This window comes from Girardinichthys multiradiatus, chromosome 10 (assembly GCF_021462225.1).
Source record: "Girardinichthys multiradiatus isolate DD_20200921_A chromosome 10, DD_fGirMul_XY1, whole genome shotgun sequence".
Lineage (NCBI taxonomy): Eukaryota > Metazoa > Chordata > Actinopteri > Cyprinodontiformes > Goodeidae > Girardinichthys > Girardinichthys multiradiatus.
In genome coordinates, this window is record NC_061803.1 from 8,024,247 (window position 1) to 8,048,171 (window position 23,925).

At 39.0% G+C, this 23,925-nt stretch overlaps 1 protein-coding gene across 4 annotated transcripts in view; it reads left to right on the forward strand.

The window, feature by feature from the left end:
* Positions 1-1,072: 1,072 nt before the first annotated feature.
* Positions 1,073-23,925, forward strand: part of LOC124875034 (integrin beta-3-like) — a 32,846-nt gene continuing 9,993 nt past the window's right edge. Inside the window, exons 1-14 of one of the 4 annotated variants that reach the window (XM_047376811.1) lie at positions 1,073-1,146; positions 4,189-4,311; positions 6,140-6,225; positions 6,749-6,953; positions 7,030-7,282; positions 11,137-11,299; positions 11,519-11,680; positions 11,761-11,856; positions 14,881-14,970; positions 15,395-15,529; positions 16,387-16,822; positions 22,645-22,867; positions 22,982-23,082; positions 23,369-23,488. In XM_047376811.1, coding sequence (XP_047232767.1) covers positions 4,239-4,311; positions 6,140-6,225; positions 6,749-6,953; positions 7,030-7,282; positions 11,137-11,299; positions 11,519-11,680; positions 11,761-11,856; positions 14,881-14,970; positions 15,395-15,529; positions 16,387-16,822; positions 22,645-22,867; positions 22,982-23,082; positions 23,369-23,488 — 2,143 coding nt within the window. In that variant the 5' untranslated portion in view covers positions 1,073-1,146; positions 4,189-4,238. Of the gene's footprint in view, positions 1,147-3,743; positions 3,802-4,148; positions 4,312-6,139; positions 6,226-6,748; positions 6,954-7,029; positions 7,283-11,136; positions 11,300-11,518; positions 11,681-11,760; positions 11,857-14,880; positions 14,971-15,394; positions 15,530-16,386; positions 16,823-22,644; positions 22,868-22,981; positions 23,083-23,368; positions 23,489-23,925 lie in introns of those variants that run through there. The other 3 variants (XM_047376809.1, XM_047376808.1, XM_047376812.1) reach the window with 3 other exon arrangements.

Genomic DNA, 23,925 nt, shown 5'->3' on the forward strand with positions numbered 1-23,925 from the left:
TTTCACATTATTTGTAAAACAAATTGAAAGTTTTGTATATTGTAACAGATGCACAATGTTTTGTTGGGTTATGATATAAAATCCAAGATAAAAATGTGTAAAAGTTCAGGAGGACTGAATAATATTACATGCATGACACTGTATGTAGCTCTGTTTGGCTTTAGAGGTTTGGTTTATGGACAACATCTAAAGTGTTCGTGGAGAACAAAACAAAATAACACAGATAGCTTGTGGAAGTGGAGGCTATCTGACATGATTTCCGAGTGGAAACACATACAAGTTCTGTTTCATTCCTTCCTGACTATGGAACGCCAAAGTGTTCAAAATTAAATAAATAAATGAAAATAAATAAATGAAACCCAATGAAATAAGTGGACATCAATAATAGATAATGATTTAATGTGACAATGAAATTGTGAAATAATTGAATGCTTACTAAATTCTTAGCTCATCATTCTTAGCTTATGAAATATATTTCATTTTCCATAAAAAAACAAAAAGCTTTATAATGTAAAAGAATTTTCATATAACATTTTTATCTAATAATTGAAATGATTGTTGAGGCTATTTTTATGTATTTCCAGCATTTATTTTATTTCAAAATGTCATTTTTTAAAAGCCAGCTTTTATAAGGGTGATTTTTTTTCCCCATGGCCATTTATTTCATACTGTCAGTTTACAACTGAATGACTGTGGACCAATCAGCGTCAACGGGCTGAACCTGCATCCTCATTGGCTGATCGTTAGATCTTGGGTACCTGCTTCCTGAGCAGCTGCCAGCTCAAGGTTTAGGAAGGATGCTGGAGTTTTTTTTTTTAACTTCATTCAGCTCTGGTTACCTTCACAGATCAAGTTGAGAGGAATAATGTATCATATGATGCCATTTTGAGTTGTTTGGATGACATCTTTCAAATGATCGGGATGATAATTGCTCTTCAGAATGTTAACATCAACGATGCCATTGTGGATACCCTAAGAGCCATCGTCTGTTGGAGAAATAACGGGTCAAAGTACCTACTAATGCTTATTCTGTTATATAATTTTGTGTCACTTTCAGCAGTTTATTTCTCCAGATGTATTCCGTAGCTGTGGCCGTGAGGTCTGCAGGGTAGCACCAGATAGATGAAGCCATCTGGACGAACTACGGTAGGAAAATCTGACGAGGGAGCACAGATCATCAGAACACTGTTATCGCTATAAATTAAAACAACACATTATGTTTTGTTCTGGATTTAGAAAGTTAAAGTAAAAATCAAACACTGTGGATTTTTAATTAGTTCGATGTTAAATTTAGGCTTTAAAAAAACCCAAAAACAATACAGTTATTTCCTTTTTGCCATTTTGTTTTGAAACGGGAAAACCAAAGAACACACCATACACGGATTGTCGTGGTGTTTGATTTTTTGATTTTATGGAGAGCCCCATACACACACACACACCTACACACAACAATAAACCGTGAAAGCACAGTGTTTAACAAAGTAACAATAACAAATCAAATATATAAAACTAAATTATAACAATTATCCTTAATAATTCAAATATTACTATTATCATTACCATAAACACCATTGTCTTTGCTGATTTTGTTCAAATGAATGGAATGTCTCCAGTGATAAAATGAAAACGTTTCCTCTAATCAAAATCTAAATTTGAATCAGAGACATTCAAGCAGTTCACTGAATATTTTCGCTAAATTGTAAAATTTTACTTTTATTATCATTTTCTCTGAAACCAACTCATACCCAATAATTCAAAATTTTATAATGGATCTACTAAGATGAGAAATTGGTAGCTGCAGTCCTAAAATATACTTTCCAAAATCATGTTACCCACAACAGCACCTCAGAAAGAACGTAATTACATGCAACACACGCCAAAATGTACATCATAATTGCTGCTCACAAGTAGTTAATAAACAGCAACTGAGTGTGTTGGCTGATAACACCACCCCAGAATGCTCCATGACTGCCTGGAATACTTTACATATCTCTTGTGGCATTTCTTCTTCCACAGTTGGATTGCTGCGCAGCCTTGTGAACTGTTGTGTTTTGTAAATAACAACTTGCCTTCATGGGGCTGTGAGGGGGAACACTGTTGCCTTGTAGCCAGAAAGGTTCTGCTTTTGAAACCTGGAGGTGGCTTTCTTGTTAAGTTTGAATATTATTAAAAAAAAAAAAAAAAAATACCTTGAGTACACACAAAATGCAGTTTTCAAATGATGATTGCATTAATTATGGGACAAAAAGCTATGAAACCAATCTGACCCTGTCTGAAAAACTAATCACCTCCTAAACCTTATAGCTCCATTTGCAGGGACTGTTATTATGCAATAATTGTCAATCAGACACTGTACAGTAGGGATGGGCGATGTCGACTCAAAATGTTGTCACCACATTTTGGGGCATTTATTGCGATAATAATAAAAATTACGATGAACGTATTTTGAAATGAATTACCGTCATCATCATCATTGTCTTTTTAGAGTCAGAGCCCAGGAAACACTAACACTGCTCCAAAAGGATTACTCATGATCAAATAAGCTGAGTTAGCACACCATTTACATAAAAAATTGCACTGCTAATTAATGCATTAAATCATGTTGTCAAATATATTTATTTAACTGATGCTCCTATGAAAACATAATTTTTGGAATGTTGAAAAATGCCAGTTTTAGGGTTTTAATTTTCTGTCTCTACATAAAGAGACAGAAATGCAGATAAATACTGCTTAAAATGGGCTCCTGTAAAATACAACAGGGTTTTCATTTTACTTTCAATTTATTTTCATTTTTAGTTACAGTATTTGTTGTACTTACAGCTACGTTTCGCTAGAGGGCAGTGTTGTGCTTCTCAAAACAAACAAACAAAAATCTTCTGACAAATTTAAAGTTACCTAATTTTACCTTTACAGCCTAATTTAGTAATCTATGATACATTGGAAAAAACATTTAAGATATTTTATTATCTGTCTGCTGTTTTTTTTATCTACAACATTTTCTTTTAATTTTAGATTAAAACAACAATTAAAACATGACTAATGTCACGGAGTGACATTTTTGGACTTTGTGGCTTTGTGTTTGTTTACCTTTTGCTTAGATTTTTGTATTTTGGTTTTTGTATCATGTTTTCTTTTCTCCCTCTTCTGCCTCCTAGTGTTTACTTCTTAAGTTCTTTTATGGTTGTTTTCTTATTACTTTGTATGGTTTATTATTATTATTATTATTATTATTATTGTAATTATTATAGTTCTTGGTCTTCCTTGGATTCTCTAGTTTTATTTCTCTTTAGTATCTTTGTGTTTATTTATGTTTTATTATTTGTTTCTTTGCACTCTTCTTGTTTACTAGTTTATTTTCTGTTTCCTTTCCAGTTAATTCAGTCAGTGTGGTTAGGTTTGTTTACTTTTGTATACAGGTTTTCTTTATGGGTTCTTTGTTTGTTCTTAGGTTGTTATTGTTGTTCCCTCTAGTTTCTCTGTTTACTTTAGTTCATGATTATTCTAGTTTTCTTATTCCCCATTTGATTATTTATCTTTGTCTATAGGTTTTTGCTTGGTCTGTGTTTCTGTTTATTTATTAATTACTTTGCCCATGCTCAGTCTTTGTATTTGTTTCACCTGTTCCTTCTGCCTCCTTGTCACACCTGTTCCCTGTTTCTCTGATTACCTGCCCTTTGTTATCCCTCAGTATATTAGTTGGTTTTGTGTCCTTGTTTGTTGCTGGTTCCTTGTGTTTGTCATACCCCGTTCTCAACCCACGTATTCGTGCTGAGTTTTTTTCATGTTCCTGCACAACCTCTTGTAAGTTTTTGGATCAGGACTTTGTTTGTATCTGCAGTGCCTTGTTTGGTTTCTTTGAAAACCTCTGGAAATAAAGCTAAAACCTTTTACAACATGTTGCTGCCCAGCTCTTGTCTGCACGTTGGTCCGCCCTCAAACCCTTTTATGACAACTAAAAGTATAGACGTTGTAGATTTTTGACCCTATTGTAATAAATTATACATCTCTATCTCTTCAGCTTTTCCAAGTTTAAGTGCTGCCCTTTCCCTGCCTATTTCCCTAATGAGATGAATGTGGGAGCTCCAGGCGGGGAGTAGAGCAGGGCTGGCTTTTAGACATGACTCTATTTGGAGTTCTTTGACTTACAGATAAGTTTTTTCCTGTTCTCTTTCACCGGTGCTGCTCAAGCTGCAGCTCATTGACAGCCTGCATCCTCACAGAGAGCCCTCGACTGCGGGATGGGTGCTCTCTCAATGTGCTGGGTCTTATGGATGTGTGTTTTCATGTTTCCAGGGTTGACAGCAGCAAGCGGTGAGTTTAGCTTCTTGTTTATACTGTTAAGAACTCAGGGCAAAAGAGGGCTTATTAAAGGGTAGCCTTTTTCTCTTTCTGCTTATTATTGCTAAAGAAAGTAAAAGAGGCTCCCAACTCTAAGAACATATGGGATTTCAGATTGATAGAAGTCTGAAATTACTGGGAAGGAAGGAAGGTTCCTGCTGTCTTTTAATGAGCATCAAATATATGTAGATGAAACTATAAAAATGATTTCCTTTTTTTTTTCTTTTTTTTACATATTTCTTAAAAACTGCCAAATTATTTTGAAAATTTCAAGTGCACAGAGATTTTTGATGAGGTTTGAATTTAGGTAAACCGAGTTAAAGACCAGCTTTTTTGATTTGTAGCTCTAATTTTAAGCATACTTCATTTTGGTGTGTTTTAAAGTTAAACTAATCAAACTCAACCTAAAGTTGAAATATTGCTGAATTTTGTCCAGTTTTGTCTAGTTAAAGCTGAATTTAGCTCTAAATGGTTCCTTTTGGCTTATCTACTCAGTTTTTTCTATTACCTAGCTATTGCAACGTGTCTCAAGGCAACACATGTTGACTTGAGACACCATGTGTTGTGAATTGGCGCTATATAAATAAAAGTGAATTGAATTGAACGTTGTGTGGTTAAAGCTGTAACCCCATTTAAAGCGCTCTGCAAAAGTTTTCAAAGCTTGTGAGCTTTTTCACATTTTGTCACATCACCACCACAAAATCCATGTGTTTTATTAGGATTTAATGTGACAGACCAACACATCATTGTGAAGTGACTTGCATGTGTACTTATTCACCTTTTAGTCTGTTACCTCTTTCAGTGCAATTGCCTCCACTGTTCAGAGAAGCAGCCAAAAAGCTCATAGTAACTCTTTAGGAGTTGCATAGATCCGCAGCTCAGGTGGGAGAATCTGCCGAAATGACAACTATATTTGAACTCAACCAATCTGGCCTTTATGGAAGAGTGGGGAAAAACAAAGCCGTAAGAAGTCCTGTTTGCAGTTTGCAACAAACATGTGGAAGAAGCTGCTCTGTCCAGATAGGACCAAAACTGGACTTTCTGGCTTACATGCAAAACACTGTGAGGAGGAACACACTATACCCACGGAAAACCATGGAAAATGCATGGAAATCCTGGACTAATAATGTTAGAGGCTTCAAAAACGTTGAGACTGGGGTGGAGGTTCGCCTTCCATCAGGACGGCCCCAAACATATAGCCTGAGATATAAAGGGATGGTTTAGATCAACGCTTTTTCATGTGTTAAATTGGCCCAGTCAAGGTCCAGACCTAAATTCAACTGAGGATCAGTGGCAAGATTAAAAGAATTATGTTCACAGACGCTTTTTTTCCAATCTGTTTTACAGCTAAGAATAGAAAAATATTTCAGTCTACGGATGTGCATAGCCTGTACCCAGAAAAACCAAATGAACTGAACAGAGATGCACATCACAGTTAAAGGATTTTTAATTCTGAAAACTTTTGAAAACCATGTATAGCTTTATCCTTCCACTTCAGAACTAGCCTGTGTTTAGTTTATTATATTAAATACCAAAAATACATTACGGTTTGTGGCTGTAACATTGCAAAATGTGAAAAAAGTTCAAGTTTTACTTGTTTGTTTTATTTATGTCCTTCGACGTCTATTAAATAAAAAAGAAATATCCTACAAAAAATTATTCATGTCAGGCTAAAAGAATGACCTTATTTTAGACACAAACAATCTCATTCCCTTCGTTAAAACATGTGGTTTCTGTGTTTTACTGCCTGATGATTTCTTTTGTAGTTTCAGAGAGCTAATTTTTCTCCTTTTGGATTCAGGCTCAAACCTGTGCACCTCCAGAGGAGCCAGCACATGCAAGCAATGTCTGGCTGTTCACCCCAGCTGTGCCTGGTGCTTCCAAGAGGTGGGTACTTTCTCTGCTTCGCTTCAAGCAAGTAATAAGCTGCCAGACTGATGCAGGCTGGCGCAGACCTCCTCATCAAGCAGCAGTGATCCTGGCTGGATCATCTGAGTCAATTTGTGAGATATCGAATCGTGTTGTTATTGTGTCCTGCCACAAACAGCTGAGGGAACATCATTAAGTGTCTCGTGTCCTCAGAGACTTAACTCCTCCAACCATATAAGGATATAATCATGTTTTCATGTGCCAGCCTGTGGTTCATTACTGTGACTCTCAGTAATGGGGGTCAGCATACGCAACATTTTAGTCATCTAGAAAATATTTACAGACACATTTATGATTTCAGCACTAATGTTCTTAACAGGCATTGGTTGAACATGTTCAAAGAAAGAGACGATGTCATATAGTTTCAACTGAACCAGTTAATACTCTCCTTAAAACTCTGTTACTGACAGAAACTCTATTGATTGTTTATAGATCAGGATGGTTTTGATGGTTATCTGTTTCACTTTGCCATTCTTATCAGGACTTTGGCCATGGAGTTGCCAGCTCATCACGTTGTGACCTGAAGAAGAACCTGATTGCAGCAGGATGTGATCCATCAGGTCTGGAGTCTCCAACCAGCAGACTCCAGGTGATTGAGGATCGGCCTCTCAGCAACAAGGCGGCTGGAGCAACCCAAGATGTCACGCAGATAAAGCCGCAGAAACTGCAAATCACTCTCAGGCCAGGTGGGTCCCTTAGAGAGAGTTATTGTTCCGGTTCAGGAGTTTGAATTACAGCCAGAAATTGTGACACATTTCCCAGATGATGCAAAGCGTTTCACAGTGAAGGTGCGTCAGGTAGAAGACTACCCTGTTGACCTTTACTACCTCATGGACCTGTCCTACTCCATGAACGATGACCTTTTCCGCCTGAGGACGCTGGGCCGAGGCCTGGCTGAAGCCATGAACAGAACAACCAGCAACCTGCGCATGGGCTTTGGGGCTTTTGTGGACAAGCCGCTGTCGCCGTACATGTACATTTCACCTGAGGCAGCTGTGAAAAACCCCTGCTACAGGTAGGATGATCCACATGCTTTACGAGTTTATTTATTCATTTTATATTCATATTTTATGTCACTGTAATAACTATTTTTTAGCAGATTTTTAGCTTCATCAAGCCCAATATCAACCCACACATTCAGAAAAAACAATTTCAAATGTATTTATTTATTTGATTAGTATTTAATGTTATGATTACATTTTTGTAATATTTTATTTAATTTATAATTTACAACAAACAATCAAAAATTGCTGCAGTTTTAACATTTAATAAAAAAAAATTTTTTTTTTTTTATTGCATTTCATGCAGTCCAGTATTAATTATGTTTAGGAGTAACTGAGTAAAAACTGTGTAATATCTATGACGTTTGCTCCTGTAATCATATTGAAGTCCAAAGGTGGGAATGTTTTATTGACTCTACAGAGAAAATAAATATTTTAGCTATACTTTTTGCTGCATATGTTCACATTTTATGTGCAAGTCTTTATGGGATTTAATCTTAGCTGAGGGGAAAAACAAATGTGAAGTAATTAAGGGAAAACCTTTATTTAAAGAAACTTATTTCCTGTCGAAAACGAAAACTTGCAAGCATGTTTGCTTTATTCTTTTGGATTTTGGTTGGTTTGTCTTAGCAGGTTTTGTTTTAAAATCTAGACTCTAATTTGTGAATGCCCAGGGTGTCACAAACAGGTTGTTTCTGTCTGCATGTAGCATCATTTGGCAGATGATGTCAGTTTAGTGAGGACATCTTTAATCACTGCACTGCTTAGTAAGAGTGCAGTCAGAGTCACAGCAGTCGTTAAAGGCTCAGCTAGGCACCCACAAGTGCTCGGTCAGCTCCACTGAATCATCTGCAGGTAGTTTACTTGCAGAGTGAGAGCGACTGCATGTAAGGTGCTGTTCTGCAACTCCACCCGGATGCTCCCCTGTGATTGATTTGTTGGTTTAATGTCTTGTGGGGACATTTACTTTCTATTTACACAGTCTGACAAGAGCTGGCCTGCAGGACTGTTTCAGGATAACATGAGATGAAATTAGAAGTTCACAATGTACAAGAGAAAGAAGAGTCCTTTCAGAGAAATGAATAACTTTCCTTAAACGTCTACAAGAGCGTTTGTAGAAGATTGGACGGCTGGCAAAAAAATGACCAGACTAAAGCTCGGTTCTGTTGGAGTTATCCCTAAACTCCTGCATGTTCGTTTGTTTGGTAAAGCTAAGACATCTTATACTGTTATTAATAAAAACAAAGTAATAAAAAGAACACGGAGGCTGCGCAGTCTTTAGATGCCTGTACAGGAGGAAGCTCGTCTCATCCTCTGAAACTTCCGAAACTTCTGATTACTTCCCCAAGAACAGCAGTCTTTATTCAAAAGCCAGGCGTTTACTTGTACATGAAAAAACATACATTTTAATCGAATGTCTGATTTCATATCTGGAGCTGTCCGACACCCATTCAGCTGACTTTTCGACACTTCCTGTTTTTCTACTTTTTACCTTTATTTACATATGTAGAAATATAAAAATATCTGTTGTCACTGGGCAGAAGTAAGTCTTACATACAGAAATATGTTCTTGTCGTTACGCAGAAGATTTACAGAGACACATCCAAAAATATCTTCAGTTACTGGGCAGATGTTATCTAAGTCCAACACACACCAATATACGCCTGTTTGGAGGCCTCTAAGTTACACAATACATTTTATTTCACACATTATTAAACATACTTAAGCATAGCCATACCAATCCTTTAAGCATAGCATGAATATTTTCCAACAGTTCTAAGGTCTTTAAGGATTTTATATAAACCCTAAACTGATGTAAATATGACCACATACCAAAATGGTTCCTGCTGACTTTAAATGGTTCTTTACCTTAGTGCATCATAGGTTTTTTTTCTTTCTTTTAAGATGTTTCTATCTGTTCCACTGATTTTATGGTATATGGTAGGCACTTTCAAACAGGCAGGTCCCAGGCCATTGCCAGTAGGAACAAGGTCCTAATAACAGCATTTTAAAGGTTCAGTGGTCCCTCACAAAAGTTTGCTCCTCATATCGGTTTTTGTTAAACTAATTGATGTTTTTTTGTCAAATCACGGCCTATTTTAGTGCTCACAAATGGCAAAACTGTATTAGATAATTACCAATCCTCTTATAGAGGTTATCAGGGTTGCACGTCCATTTACCTTTAGAACTTGCCTGATTCAACAAGCTGTCAGACACATTCATCAGATATTTTGGTCAGTGTTGATGTTGTAGCATCACCCAGTTGCTGAATACAGGTCGGCTGCACATCCATGAAGAAAATTTCCCATCCACCACATCCCAAAGGGGGACTGAGGCATTGGAGTATGATAAAATCATTCTTGCGTTCAAGAAAACAGTCTAAGATGAGGTTTGTGGCATGATGCATCGTCCTGCTGTATGTACCATTCAAAAGATGGTGGTCATAAAGGGATGGTCATGGTCAGCAACAATACTCAGGTAGGCTATGGAGAACAGGCACAAAGGGGCTGAAAGTGGGCCAAGAAATCCTCCCCCACAACATTACATCACCAGCAGCTGCAGTTTTGAATCAATGATACAAGACAGAATGGATCCATGCTATCATGTTGTTTACATTACATTTTGACCCTACCATCTGAATGTTGAAGTAGAAATCAGGCACCTGTTATTGTGCAATGTTGGTGAGCCTTCAAATTCTGTAGCCTGCATTGTTTTCATCAACTTTATTGTAGCTCTGGATTGTGACCGAATATACTTAATCTTAAATGACTTGGATTTACATCAGGAATAAAAAATACTGATCTGGGCATCCCTACTTTTATAAATCCGAATTACAGTAATATATTATCTCAACAATGGACCTTGTTTCCTCCCTGACCCTACGCTGATCTTCCCCTGATAAACAACTCTGCCGGAGAGCTGATGTTCATAGATTTGAGGATAAACCTATATGACAAAACAGTTTGGAGGCAGACATTATTTGCTAAAAGAATCTGTATTTTGATTATGGAGAATGTTGTTGTGCTGGCCTAAAACTGGGTTCAAGTTATCATGCAACAGCTAGGAAGTGGTGTTGGAAGCACCACCCTGTTAAATTGGGAGCTGGTGTATCATGATATCAGCTGGTATCCAGGAAAACTCTGATTAGCAAACAAAATGGCTATAAAACAACCCTAATTGTTATTTACTGCATTGACAAAAAGCAAACCTTGTTTTACAGTTTATCAGAACTGCCCCAAAGTTGAATGAACCTAAGAGCAGATTTGCAAAGTTTAACTGATTGTGATTCCAAGTGGATTGAGAAAGTTGTTAATTGTTAATTTATGCAAACAGCGATCATGACATATGTATTCCCAGCCCAGACATAGGCAGTACAGCTTATTAAAGGAAATTCGTATTACTAAATTATGACCAAAGAAACACAACTTTTAAACTAGGAAGGTGTTGTATGTTGACTTGTATGACACATCTTTGAAATCTTAAATAATTTGAATGGTACTTTAAATTGTAACTTCTATTTAGAAAACCTGTGCAAAGTGTGGGAGAGGCAGGGAGACTGATAACTGACCAAAGACAACATGGGACCAAATAGAGTTGACGTTTGGCAGGGCAGAGACCAAAGGAACTAAAGGAAAAATCTGGTGATGAAAAAATTAAGGGAACTAAAACAGGAAGTAAAGTTTGTATAAATACCAAACACCAACCAGAGAACACGAGTTTTACAAAAGTCAAAGAACCTAAAGAATAATAAAACAATGGAACATGACAGCAGATATTAAAATATATCATAAAAAACAAACCCAAACACTTTGACACCATGGGTAAACCCTTACATTAATTAAACAGTGGATTTCTGTTCAATTGACAGCATTAATACCACCTGTCTGCCCCAGTTTGGCTACAAACATGTCCTGTCCCTGACGGAGGAAGTGGGTCGCTTCACAGAGGAAGTGAAAAAGCAGATGGTGTCCAGGAACCGAGATGCCCCGGAGGGAGGATTCGATGCTATCATCCAGGCTGCTGTGTGCAAGGTGGAGAAGCGCACCGCATGAGTCCAGGCATTTTTCCTGCCTCATACACATTTACTTTGATGTTTATTTGCATTCTTTCCCCCTAGTGTCACACTGACATAATCAGCAAAGAGAATGTTGTTCAGAAATAAAATTTATATTGAAAGTCAATTTAAATAAGTGGAAAATAGAAAAGCGGTTGTTAGAAAATTTGTTTTTTTCTCCCTGTATGTGAATTAGGAGCAGATTGGCTGGCGTCCAGGTGCTTCCCACCTCCTGATTTTCACCTCAGATGCCAAGACCCATGTGGCTCTGGATGGTCGGCTCGCTGGAATCGTGCAGCCCAACGATGGAAAGTGCCATCTAAACTCTGACAATATGTACAGCATGTCCACCACTATGGTAAGTATATATTGGGGATTGCCTTATAAAAGTTATTCAATGCCGTTTGACCTGACCGGACTGCTTTATTTGGCCTGCAGGATTATCCATCACTTGCTTTGATCACAGAGAAGATGTCAGAGAACAACATCAACCTAATCTTTGCAGTCACCAACCCTGTGGTGCCCCTTTACCAGGTCAGTTAAGCAATATATCCGAAATCCTCATAAACCTATAAAAAAATAAACAGTCTGAAGTGTCTAGCAACTTAGCTTGTAAAGAGTCAAATCTCTATATACACCCAGTTCCTCTTCAACATGTGCTGTTTCACTGGTGTGAAAACTAATTCTTTAATAATGCTACTGGAAAATAGAATCAGTTGTGATGTATTGACTTCAAAAATATGTAAGGGCTAGATGAAGCAACAATATGACAGGATGACATGAAAGATAGTTTGTATAACCATCTTTTAATGTAGATAAAGTCTTTTGTGATATTTCTCCAGCTTCGCACATCTGGAGACTTAAAGGTTACCCGATTCTTCTTCTGCAAAATACCACAAGCTCTGTCAGATTGAAGAGGTCTTTTGAACATCCATTTCCTTTTTCAACTGGATTTAGGTCTGTAATTTGACTAGGCCATTCTAACACATGAATGTGCTTTAAAGATAGTTTTTCGGCACTAGTGGCCTTTATTTTTTCCATTTTTGACAGTAGGTAGACAGGAAAGAGGGGTAGAGAGAGGGGGAGACATTTGGTAAATGTCGTCGGGTCCGGGACTCGAACCCGGGACAGCCGCCATTCGAGGACTGTAGCCTCTGTATATGGTCGCGCGCTTAACCCCTACACCATCAGCACCGCGTCCCATGAATGTGCTTTAAACCACTTAAGTAGTTATCAGTCCTGGTTCCCAAGATTCATTTACCTGCATGTTTTAGTTGCTTTCCTGCTGCCACACACCTAACCTCAATGAATGGTTGATTATCAGGCTTCTGCAGGACTTGATGGCAAGTTAAGATGCTAATAATATCATTTAAATTAGGTGTGCTGGAGCAGAAACACGTCTAAAACATGAAGGGCAGTGGGCTCTGAGAACCAGGATTGAGAATCAATCCATTGTTGCTCTGGCTTCATATTTAAGGTCCTTGACTACTGGAAAGTGAACGTCAGCCCCAGTCTCAAGTCTTATGCAGCCATTAACAGATTTTTTTTTCCAGGATCGCCTTCCATCCTACCATTACCTCTGATCAGCTCCTGTGTCATTGCTGGAGTAGGGCATCCCCACAGCGTGACGCTGCCAACACGGGGCTGGTGTATTAAGGGTGATAAGCAGTGTTTGTTTTCCTCAACACATAGTGCCTTGCAGGAAGACAAAAAGTTTAATTTTGGACTCCCTTAAATGACTAGTGGCAAAATGCAAAGTGAATTAGCCACACTTTTCAGATTTAAATTTGTAACAAATTTGGGATCCCATACCTTCAAAGTGAAATGTGACCGAATGTGAAAAAAGAGGGTTTGAATAATTATATGAGGCACTGTATGCCATATTTATAAACACTTTCTGTGCCTGTATCGTTGTCTCTTAATCACCATGAATAAAGACCACTTATGCAAAAAAACCATGTTTCTCCTTGAGTCACAAACTATTCAATTAGATGCAGTAAGTGAGGTTGTGCTCTGAAACGTTTTCAAAGTAAACTCAATATCATATATAATGGTGTTTTTGCGGTAAAGTTAAATAGTAGTCAATGCTTGCGTGTTTAAAGGTACCTCTGAAAATAAGTAACTGTTGAAAAAGTACACCTTCAACTTTTTTGTGCTCTGTTAACCTGGAAACCTCTCAATTGCTTTGCTACAACAACAGTGTGTGTAGGTTTCCAGATGGTCTTTAAACACGTTCCCATTTCACTGATGTTGATGCTTTCTCATCGAAGAAATCCTGAGTATAACGAAGCTTTTGAGCTGTGGAAACATGGAATGCCTTGGTGAGGAAGATTATCTCACCAATCTTCATGTAAACACAGTCTTGAAGCAATCTCTACAGAAGAACACTGAAAAAGGTTTTTAATCGCCATCACATGGGCCTAGCACTCAGCTTTCTTCTATTCTCCTATTAGAATAAAGAGTGATTGCTCTAGAAAATTTAGTGTGATATAAATGTTGAAAATGTATTTGTTTCTGCACAAGTTTTTTTTTTTTTTTTGATTATTTGCCCACGTGGACTTGGTAGCCAGAAGTGTTTTTTAAATATCACTACCCCTTGGGTTGAGAAAAATGTGGCAGTTGAACAGAAATTACAACAGCGCCATGAAAAAGTATTTTCACTTTTACAGATTTCTTCAGGCTTAATTACAAATACAACCTAAGTAAATCAAATCAAATGTTATTTTAATTTACAAAAGGAAAAATCTATCAAGGCCAACCTGGCCCCATATGAAAATGTAATTGCCTGTCTAGTTAAATCCTAAATTACCTGTGATTAAATACATTTTCGGCTGAATTTCAGAAGCCATGTCCATGCCCATTTACTGCCTGACCTATAGAATCGGGAAGTCGCTTAAACAGAACCCTTAGTGACTTTAAACCTACTTCGTGTTGTCATGACATCTTTTAGTTGCTACAAATTGTTACAAATCCATTTGTAAGGATTGGAGGCTCCAGTGAATCACAGGGGTGGAACAGTGGCAACCCTTCACCGGCCTCCAATTAATCCAAGAGTGCATCAATGACTCATCCAGAAGGTCACAAAAGAACCCAGAACCACATCTAAAACTCTGAAGACTCATTGCCACTTATTTTGAATGCTCAATGGCAGTTGCTACTGCTAAGGGTGTCATATACAGTTGTTAGTTTTAAGGAGAATTATTTTTTCATTCAGGGCTTGGTTTGGACACTAGTAATTAGTGATTGACACAGTTCAAAGCATTACTCAGACTGTGATTTCATCTATATTTTTGTGTGTAGGGGTCTGAGAAACCACAAGGGCTAATGGAAACCGGCATATCGTACCTTATTGGTACAAATGATTCACATTGTTATCTTTTATAGTTGTAACACTTCTTTTTTTGGTTTATTTAGAAATGAGAAGATGCATTTATCACTCAAGTTTGTTACTAATGAACTAGAAAACATCTGATGTACTTCAGTAACTTTTGACACTCCTTCTCATTGTGTTGCTGGATGGCAGAAGTCTCCATGTCCTTCTGTCTTTGTGTTTTGCAGAACTATAGTGAGCTTATTCCTGGCACCACAGTGGGAACATTGTCCAACGACTCTGGAAACGTCATCCAGCTCATACTAAAAGCCTATGCTGTGAGTGCCACAGAAACACACACTTTTACACTCTTGTTTTACACACACACATTCACACATCATAGGCTAGACGATGTTTGAGGAACTGACTTGTGTTTGTTGATTCACGCCCACAACGTTTGAGTCATGCTTCTTGAGCCAGAGTCTCAGTGGAAATACCGCAACGCCTGAAGTATGAAGCTGACCAAATGCTGGCATTTCTTGGTTATGTTTTTAAATTTAATTTAGAAACCTGTGGATTAAACAATGACTGGTTGTAAATATGATTTTAAAGTACCAGCACAAACATAACTGATTCAAAATTTAATGATTAGTTGTTTCTAAACTTGAGTGGTCACTTAAGGTCACACAGCTTGTATAAGATCTGGTGTTTTTCACATGAGCGACTTTAACACATTTCTTTTTCTTCTCTGTGTTTTGTCAGAAAATTCGTTCCAAGGTGGAGCTGGAGCTTCTAGGCGTCCCAGAGGAGCTGTCCTTGTCCTTTAACGCCACCTGTCTGAATGGAGAGCTCATCCCAGGCCTGAAATCCTGCTCTGGGCTGAAAATAGGAGATACGGTTAGTCCACGACTGTGAAAGGCCCATGACATTGAATGGGGGGGTTAAATTCGACCAACCAATTTTACGTCCCTGATTCACCTAGGAAATAAGTCATAAACCAGTAACTACTATGAACTGTAAGGTGTAATACGGGATTGCAGAACAAGTGCATTGTAGTACAAAGACAGCAGCAGCAGGTGGCCGCAGAGCGAAGAGATGGTTTTATGATTTGCGAAATATGTTGTTCACCATGCTTATCATATCATGTGAAGCTCATTCTGACCCAAGCCTTTGAGGCACCATCCAGGCTTCATGATAAAAAAACACCAAACAAACATAAGTATTTCAGTAGTTCTCTATGTTATTTTTACTATCATGGTGGAAAAATGTTTGCCTTATATTTCCAGTTCCCTTGTAGTTGCGTCAATTAAATCTATTAAATCTATTTAAAAGTGTCTTTCCCCTTGAAAGGAAGGAGCAGATCAACAGTCTGAGTCTGCCTCTCCTAGTGGATTTTTCTTTTTGGGCCAATATACATGATTTAAAGGTTTACCTTTTTACTTTTTTATTTACTTAAATTTTTGTCTCTGTTGTTCTTTTCTGAGTTAAAGTTACCCATTCTACTCTCCACACATTTTCTTTTCTCTGTGCCTCTGATCATATTTCCGTATTTGGATCTCTGTCCAGATGTAGTAACAGCCCACTTTTGGACATCTACCAGATATGGATGCAGTGCTACGCTGAACAACTACATTAACTTTGTGCTTTTCTTTACATTATTTGCATTCCCTTCAAAATGTTTCCTTGTGACATTGATTTGATAATGATGAATAATGGGCAGCAGTCAAATGAACATCAATCTTCGTGTCCTCCAGGTCTCGTTTAGCGTGGAGGCCCGTGCTCGCGGCTGTCCCAAACAAAAGAAGAAAACCTTCATCATCAAGCCTGTGGGCTTCAAGGACTCCCTCTCCATTACGGTCACATTTGAGTGTGACTGCAAGTGCCAGAGCAAAGCCCAGCCAAACAGCCCTAAATGTACCAACGGGAATGGCACCTACGAGTGTGGCATGTGTCTGTGCCACCCTGGCAGGTTGGGGCCGTACTGCGAGTGTGCAGAGGGTGACTTCAACCCCATGGAGCAGGACCGCTGCAGCGGGCCTGCCGGATCTGGAGGAGCCATCTGCAGCGGCCGTGGGGACTGTGTGTGTGGCCAGTGTGTGTGCCACAGCAGCGACTTTGGGAAGGTGTGGGGGAAGCTGTGTGAGTGTGATGACTTCAACTGCCTGCGATACAAGGGAGAGCTATGCTCAGGTAAGGGTTGATGACCCGCAGACGGACACGGGTTAAAATGTGTTTTCCTTTTGGACCTAAAGATTAGACTTAAATTAATCATAATGAAAATTTTCATCATGAAGTGTCTTCTGAGACAAAAGTCTAAAATTGAAGGAAACAAACCAAAACATTTGTTGTATTTTACACTTTTCTTTTACCTCTCTAACCACCCTGCTCTCTGTGTGTAGTGGCAAGATATACTTTTGACCTTTTCTAGTCTTATTTGTTAGGGGTGCTGATAACTGTGCAACTGATGACTTTGTTGAAAACAAGATTGCTCAACATACACAACTGAATCAATATACTCAAAAAGGTTGAATTACTCAAAAACATCTGTGTGGACTCTGCTAATGCGAGAAAATATACATTTATTAGAGAGTTTTTACATGTCTTTAACCAGGATGCCAATAAGTGTGGCCATTCAGGTTGGTTGGAGGTAAAACTGATATGACAAGTCCAAACTGAATTTTCTTTGAGGATTTTAAGGCTCAAGCTTTAAAACCCAACAGCTGGAAGCATATCTATTGCTCATTGTACTTCTCTAAGATATTCTCAAGTTTTGGAGCCACAAATACAGCATTTTTCAGCACCTACTGAAATTATATGGCTTTTAATCACACATCAACTGTCAAATGCCTGAAACTGTTGAAAGTGCTGATCTATTGCAATAGGATATAACATTTGCGCCTCTCAGTTCTCAATCATGTATGAATTGTGTGTTAATTTAGAAATAAAAACTAAAGAAAAAAAATCACAAGTCTAAATAAACACAGGGTACATTTTAAAATCATTTAACATTAAAACCTTGTTATATAATGTGTTTTTAAATGGTTAAAGTGCATAAAATAAGCTTTTGACCACTGTGAATTTTGTATGTGGTTGTGGTGAAGTTTCATGTGTTTACAGTAGTTTTGAGGCTGGCAGTGCCTTTTACCGATCCAACTTGCCACCACCCACCCTCCTCATCTGGGAAGAATTACACGCAATAAAAACTCTCTGCTTCTGCAAAGGACATGGGCTCCACACACAATAAACATGTGCCGTTGTATGGACACCATGTGTGAGCACAGGCTCAGGTTGTATGTGTTTGGCAACCATGCAAAGCTTTTGTGGAACAAGCTCAAAAGGATTCAAGCCCAGAAAAGTGTTTAGTTCCCTTAATGGAAATTTTCTTCTGCCAGAGGTGACCCTCACATTTCTGGACGTTTCTGTGCAGGAGTGAGTTTGTGTTTGGCACTAGCAAAGGAGCCTCCTCTCTGAATGCTGCACAAAATGATTGTTTTAATCGAAGAGTAACTGATTATTTTACTTTGAGGATGTCAATAATTCAATTGTGAGATGCAGCTGTGTAAAATAGACAGTACATAATCACAGTTTGTTTAATCTTACATCTCGTCTTCACTGCCTGGGACATAGTATTGCCTAGCTCCAAGGAACAAAACGCATTTTAACTTGCACAAGTTAATGTGCGCACATTACCCCCTATTTAAGCTTCTCTCCACTGGCTGCTGGTACATTTTAGGATTCATTTAAAAAAATCATTTTATATGTTTTTGCCCTCCATGGTCTTGCCCTATCCTACCTCTCTGAGCTGCTCGGCCCTTTCACATCCTCTAGAAAGTCAAAAATGTTTAGTTCTGAAACAGAACGTTTAACAAAATAACCGTAGTACAGTATTATATTAGCTAATTACTTTCTCACATGAAGCAAAGTGAAAAACACCTGTTAATAGAAACATTTAAGATTAGAAGTTTACATACACCCACCATGGGTAGAAATGCCATATTTTTGGCTTTTAATTATGCATTTGAACTGTTCTGTTTTAGATTACAACCTCAATCATTAAAAGCAATTAATTAAATTTATTCTGGGTTATCTTTACTTTCTTTAATCCACATATGATCAAATACAGAGCTACACAACATATTGTCTCATTATTTGACTTTCATTGGTTGGAATATCAAAATTGCAAAGGGCCACTCCAATGCAATAACTGAGAGGTTACATGCGTTTACATGTTTGAAACATTCAAGCATGGCCACCATGCGCTCTTAGGTTTGACTCCTCCACACATTCTTGTTGTCATCGCAGTCAAACGGCTTAATCTTTGTTTCGTCTCGCGTAAAACCTTTCTCCATAAGATATTTGGCATATCCAGAATCAGAATCAGTTTATTGCCAAGTTTGTGCACACAACAAACAAGGAATTTGACTCTGGAACACTTTGTTCTCAGTGAAGAATTTTCTTCTTTTTTTTTAATAATGGAAAAATGAAAAATACCTTTTTAAATGTACATACTGTATGTGAGATCAGTCCAAGTATGCATGGTGCTGTTCTGGAACAGCAAACTGACTTTCAAGTGTTCATCAGAGCAACAGCCTGGGGGAAGAAACTGTCTCTGTGGCGGCTGGTTTTAGCAGACGCTCTGTAGCACCTCCTGAAGGTAAAAGCCTAAACAGTTTGTGTGCAGGATGTGTGGTGTCTGCAAAGATTTTTGCTGCCCTTTTCTTGACGCCAAACCTGTACCTGTAAGTCCTGGATAGAGGGAAGGGCAGCCCTGATGGTTCTATTTGCAGACCTGATTATTCGTTGCAGTCTGGACCTGTCCTGTTTTGTTGATGATCCAAACCACACTGAGATGGACGAAGACAGGACAGACTGAATGATGGCAGTGCAGAAGATGACCAGCAGCTCCTGTGGAAGGTTGTACTTCTTGAGTTGCCTCAGGAAGTACAGTCTCTGATGGACCTTCTTCTTGTCTATGTGTGAGGACTATCTCACTTTTCGAGAAATGGTGGTTCCTAGGAACCGGAAGTGGTCTACAGTGGACAGTGTTGTTGAGGATGGTGAGTGGGGCATATGGGGGTGGTGTACTCCAAAAGTCCACCATCATCTCCACAGTCTTGAGTGAGTTAAGTTCCAGGTGGTTCTGACCACACCAGTGTACCAGCCGATCCACTTCCTGTCTGTATGCAGACTCATCACTCTCCTGGATCAGACCAATAACAGTGGTGTCATCTGCAACCTAAGGAGTTTCACAGATGGGTCCAGTGAGGTACAGTCATTTGTGTAGAGGGAGAAGAGGAGTGGGGAGAGAGAGTGTGGAGTGCCTGTACTGATGGTTCTTGGGCAGAAGAAGATGCTCCCCAGCCTCACTTGCTGCTGCCGGTCCATTCAGGAATCTGGTGACTGACAGGTGGAGGTCGGGACTTTGAGCTTGGTGAGCTTCTGGTGGAGGATGTCTGGGTTGATGGTGTTGAAGGCCGAGCTTAAGTCCACAAACAAGATCCTGGCGTACATCCCTGAGTGGTTGAGGTTTTGCAGGATGAATTGTAATCCCAAGTTGACTGCATCATCTGCCGACCTGTTTGCCTGGTAGGCAAACCTCCGGGGGTCCAGCAAGGGGGCTGTGCCCCTGCAGATTGCCTACCGGGCAAACAGGTCAGCAGATGATGCAGTGATCATAGGACTTCCAGGTGCGCTGTTGGGAATTTTGTTGCGCTTATAGGTGTTGATTATGGAGCAGGGCCTTGTTTCTTGGTCAGCCCCCTCTCAGTCCGTGATTATGCAAAACTGGCTTCTCTGTGGACAGTGACATGGTTTCCTGGATTTTTCCTAAACATCCTTAAAAATGTCATTTTGTCTGCAGGTCATAATTTGGATCAGGTGGTTGAAAATTGCATAAGGAGCATGAGGATCCCAAACACAGGAAAGCTTACAGTAAGCCTCCTGAATGCACTACTGAAAGCCCCAACCTCTTTGTAGATTTCATTTAAAAGGTGAATCTGTTCCTGGGAATCAACCTAGTTAAATAAACTCTACCAACCAAAAAGAGTGAACAAAATTGGTCAGGAACCATGACGACAGGAGAAGAGAACAAAAGTTAAAAGCATAGTGCAACGTTTCGGGACCAGCTACTGACTTGTGCTTCATTACATTATCAACATTATATTGCTCCCGCCCCCTCCTCTCCTCACTTTCGCTGCTCTCACCCAGAAAAGTTTTGCTGTATTCCCAAAAGTCTGCCGACTAACATGGAAATACCTTTCTGCTTACTCATAGGCTGATGTGGTGTAATGACGCTAAAAATAAATCCATGTTTGGTCAGAGAAGGGCCATGTGTGTAAGAACACTGGAAATGTTCAGAGTCTAAGTCTCTGCAGAACATGGTGTGTCTTTGTCCTCAGATACCTCATTTAATGTTGGGGACGTTTGCCCTCTGCCACAGAATAACACAATTAAAAAGCATCAGTGCTGCAGTCTAGTGGTAATAACAGTTTGTTTGGGGATAATCTTTAACCATTTACACAGTCCCAAGCAGCTTCCTGTCTCGTTTATCTGGGCATTGTTCTCTGTGGCTGTGGACCACAGTGTTTTCTGCACCGTCACTCAGACTGGCACTTGCATGCAGACAAGGATATATGGAGTAACAAGAACACAATGTTGTGCACAATTCTACCCACTTATGCAATGAATCATTCATCCAAAAATAAAAGGATGCCTCAGTCAGACAATGGAACTAGTTTTAATGCCCAGCAGTTTTAGACGCATCAACAAAAAACGTTTTTCCAGTCAGGGGAGAAGCGGGGATTCAAAAATTCAACCCACCAATTACACGATGAACTCCTACCACTGCCGCCACCATTGCTCCACCGTCTTCTCAAGATTACATTTTCTCTCAGGGTTCAAAAGATAGGTTTTATAGAAGCTTGTCAAACTACTCTGATTTTATGTGAAACCATAGCATTATGCCACCCACCCTTCTTTACAGTATTTAGTTTTAATCAGGGTGTCTATTTCGTTGGTAAGCCTCCATAATTGTATTGTTCTTGTTTTCATTATTGTCTTCATTTATTTATTTTTCCAGTGTCGTCTTTGTCTGTCACAACCATGAGACATTGAGTTGTTCAACAGATTTAATGGTATGCTACTTTTTGTCCATGCTCCCGACCACTGCCATTAATCAGTGTAGTCACTTGCCTGTTTTCAATGCCAGTAATCACTCTCCTTCTGTTTTTAAGCCTATAGTTTACAATCATTCCTTGCTTGATTTGCTGTTGAACCCATCCTGTTCTCGTTGTTCCCATGGTTTTTGGTTTCTCCTGAGTTTTACTTCATGTTTCAGGTTCTCATCAGAAACACCAATTCTGACTGCATTTTTGACCCAGAGTAACTATTGAAAATGTATTAATTGTTTCTCTATAGCAGTTAGCATTTGGGTTTTCTGTGTTTTTGTGTTAGATCTATAAAACATCATCTTCAGAAGGCACACATACTAAATCTGATGCAACTTAATACATTAGCTTTGCCACAAATCATACTTATTGCAATGTCTACTTGTTCAGGTTGCAATCAAAATATACTCATGCATGTTATCAAAGATTGACTCAAAAAGTTCCCAGTCCTCCATAACTTCCACAATGAAAAAGTCTTTTCAAACACAACAGCACCACAATGTCAAGAACATTTAGTATCTTGGGACTGCTCCCTCCTGGTTGGGGGTCAATCTTTGCCTCCAGTTGGAGTTCAAATATTTTAATGTCTTGGTGTTCATAAAGGATGTCTGCAGTAATACTGATGCCTAGCTGGGCTGTCATGGTGAAGAAAGAGCCTAGTCAAAAAGCAAAGTTCTTGATTTAGTGGTCCGTTTACGTTAGCCAGTCTAAGTTGTTTGGTATCTGATCAGGAGGCCTCTTGGGCGCCTCACTTTGGAGGTTTCCGGCCATGTCCTATGAGGAGGAAACCCAGTACTCACTGGAGATACTTTACTTCCCTTTACTTTACTCTTCTTTCCCTTTCAGGCCATGGCGTGTGTAACTGTGGTTTCTGCCAGTGTGCACCAGACTGGCAGGGCGAGAACTGTAACTGCTCCAGACGCACAGACACCTGCATGTCCAACCTGGGTCTGCTCTGCAGCGGCAGGGGCCAGTGCGTTTGTGGGGTCTGTGAGTGCACCCAACCGGGGGCATATGGGGCCACGTGTGACAAATGCCCCACCTGCCCAGACGCTTGTACCATGAAGAAGTGAGCCTACAAATGCATAAGTTTGCTTGCAGAGTTGCAGAATTCAAAATCTTTGGCCTATTATTATTATTATTTATAATAAAATGACACTGAATATGCTTCTTGTCCTCTTAGGGAGTGTGTGGAGTGTAAACACTTCAAGAGGGGCAAGCTGCATGACGATAACACCTGCAGTCGAATCTGCAAGGATGAGATTGTGCTTGTAGATGAAATAGGTAACACTTAGCTTCTCAAGACTCCAGTTGGTACAGCAATTAAAACACATATTTATTGCTGGTATAATATATTAGTAATAGTTAATGTTTTTAGAATGCTTACAGAAAGATGTAATGAGATATCTGAGGGAAATCTCAAATATTAGGTTGAAAGGATCATGGGTGAGCATGTGTTCATTACTTGTGCACGGTCATGAAATAGTGACATTTATATTTCTTTTTCCAAAAAGACAGGTACAGATTCAAGCTTTGACTGACTGGATATTTCTTTGACATTTCCACACAGTGCTCCATGACACAAATGCTGTAAACTGCTCGTACAAAGACGAAAACGACTGTGTGGAGCGATTCCAGTACTACGAGGACGCCAGTGGCAAATCCATCCTGTTTGTGGTCAAAGAGCCTGGTAAGTAACACACACTCACCTTAAAGCAGAGTGCAACAAGATGATATTTCCAAAATTTTACGTAAGTAAACCTGAAACCAAATGTTTAACGTAAAATCTGACTAAACTTTTCCTGTTTTAGGTCAGTTAGGATTACCTAAATTATTTCAATTTGCTAAATGCCAGAATGAGAAAAAAGTTTTTTAGACATGTTTTGTATTACTTTCTTTAAAATCGGAAGTTTCTATACAGCAAAACATGCCTTCAAATTTGGGAATGTTAGGGCTTGCGAAATAGGACCCCAGAATACAGACGAGCAGGCAGCGTGATGGTAAGTGAAAAAGGATTTAATCCTTTGAAAAACACAAAAACTCACTCACAGGTGGAAGCAGAAGCAGGCATGGACAGGCAGGGAAAAGACAAGACATGAGCATGATTAGAAAATGTTTCCGCAAGGA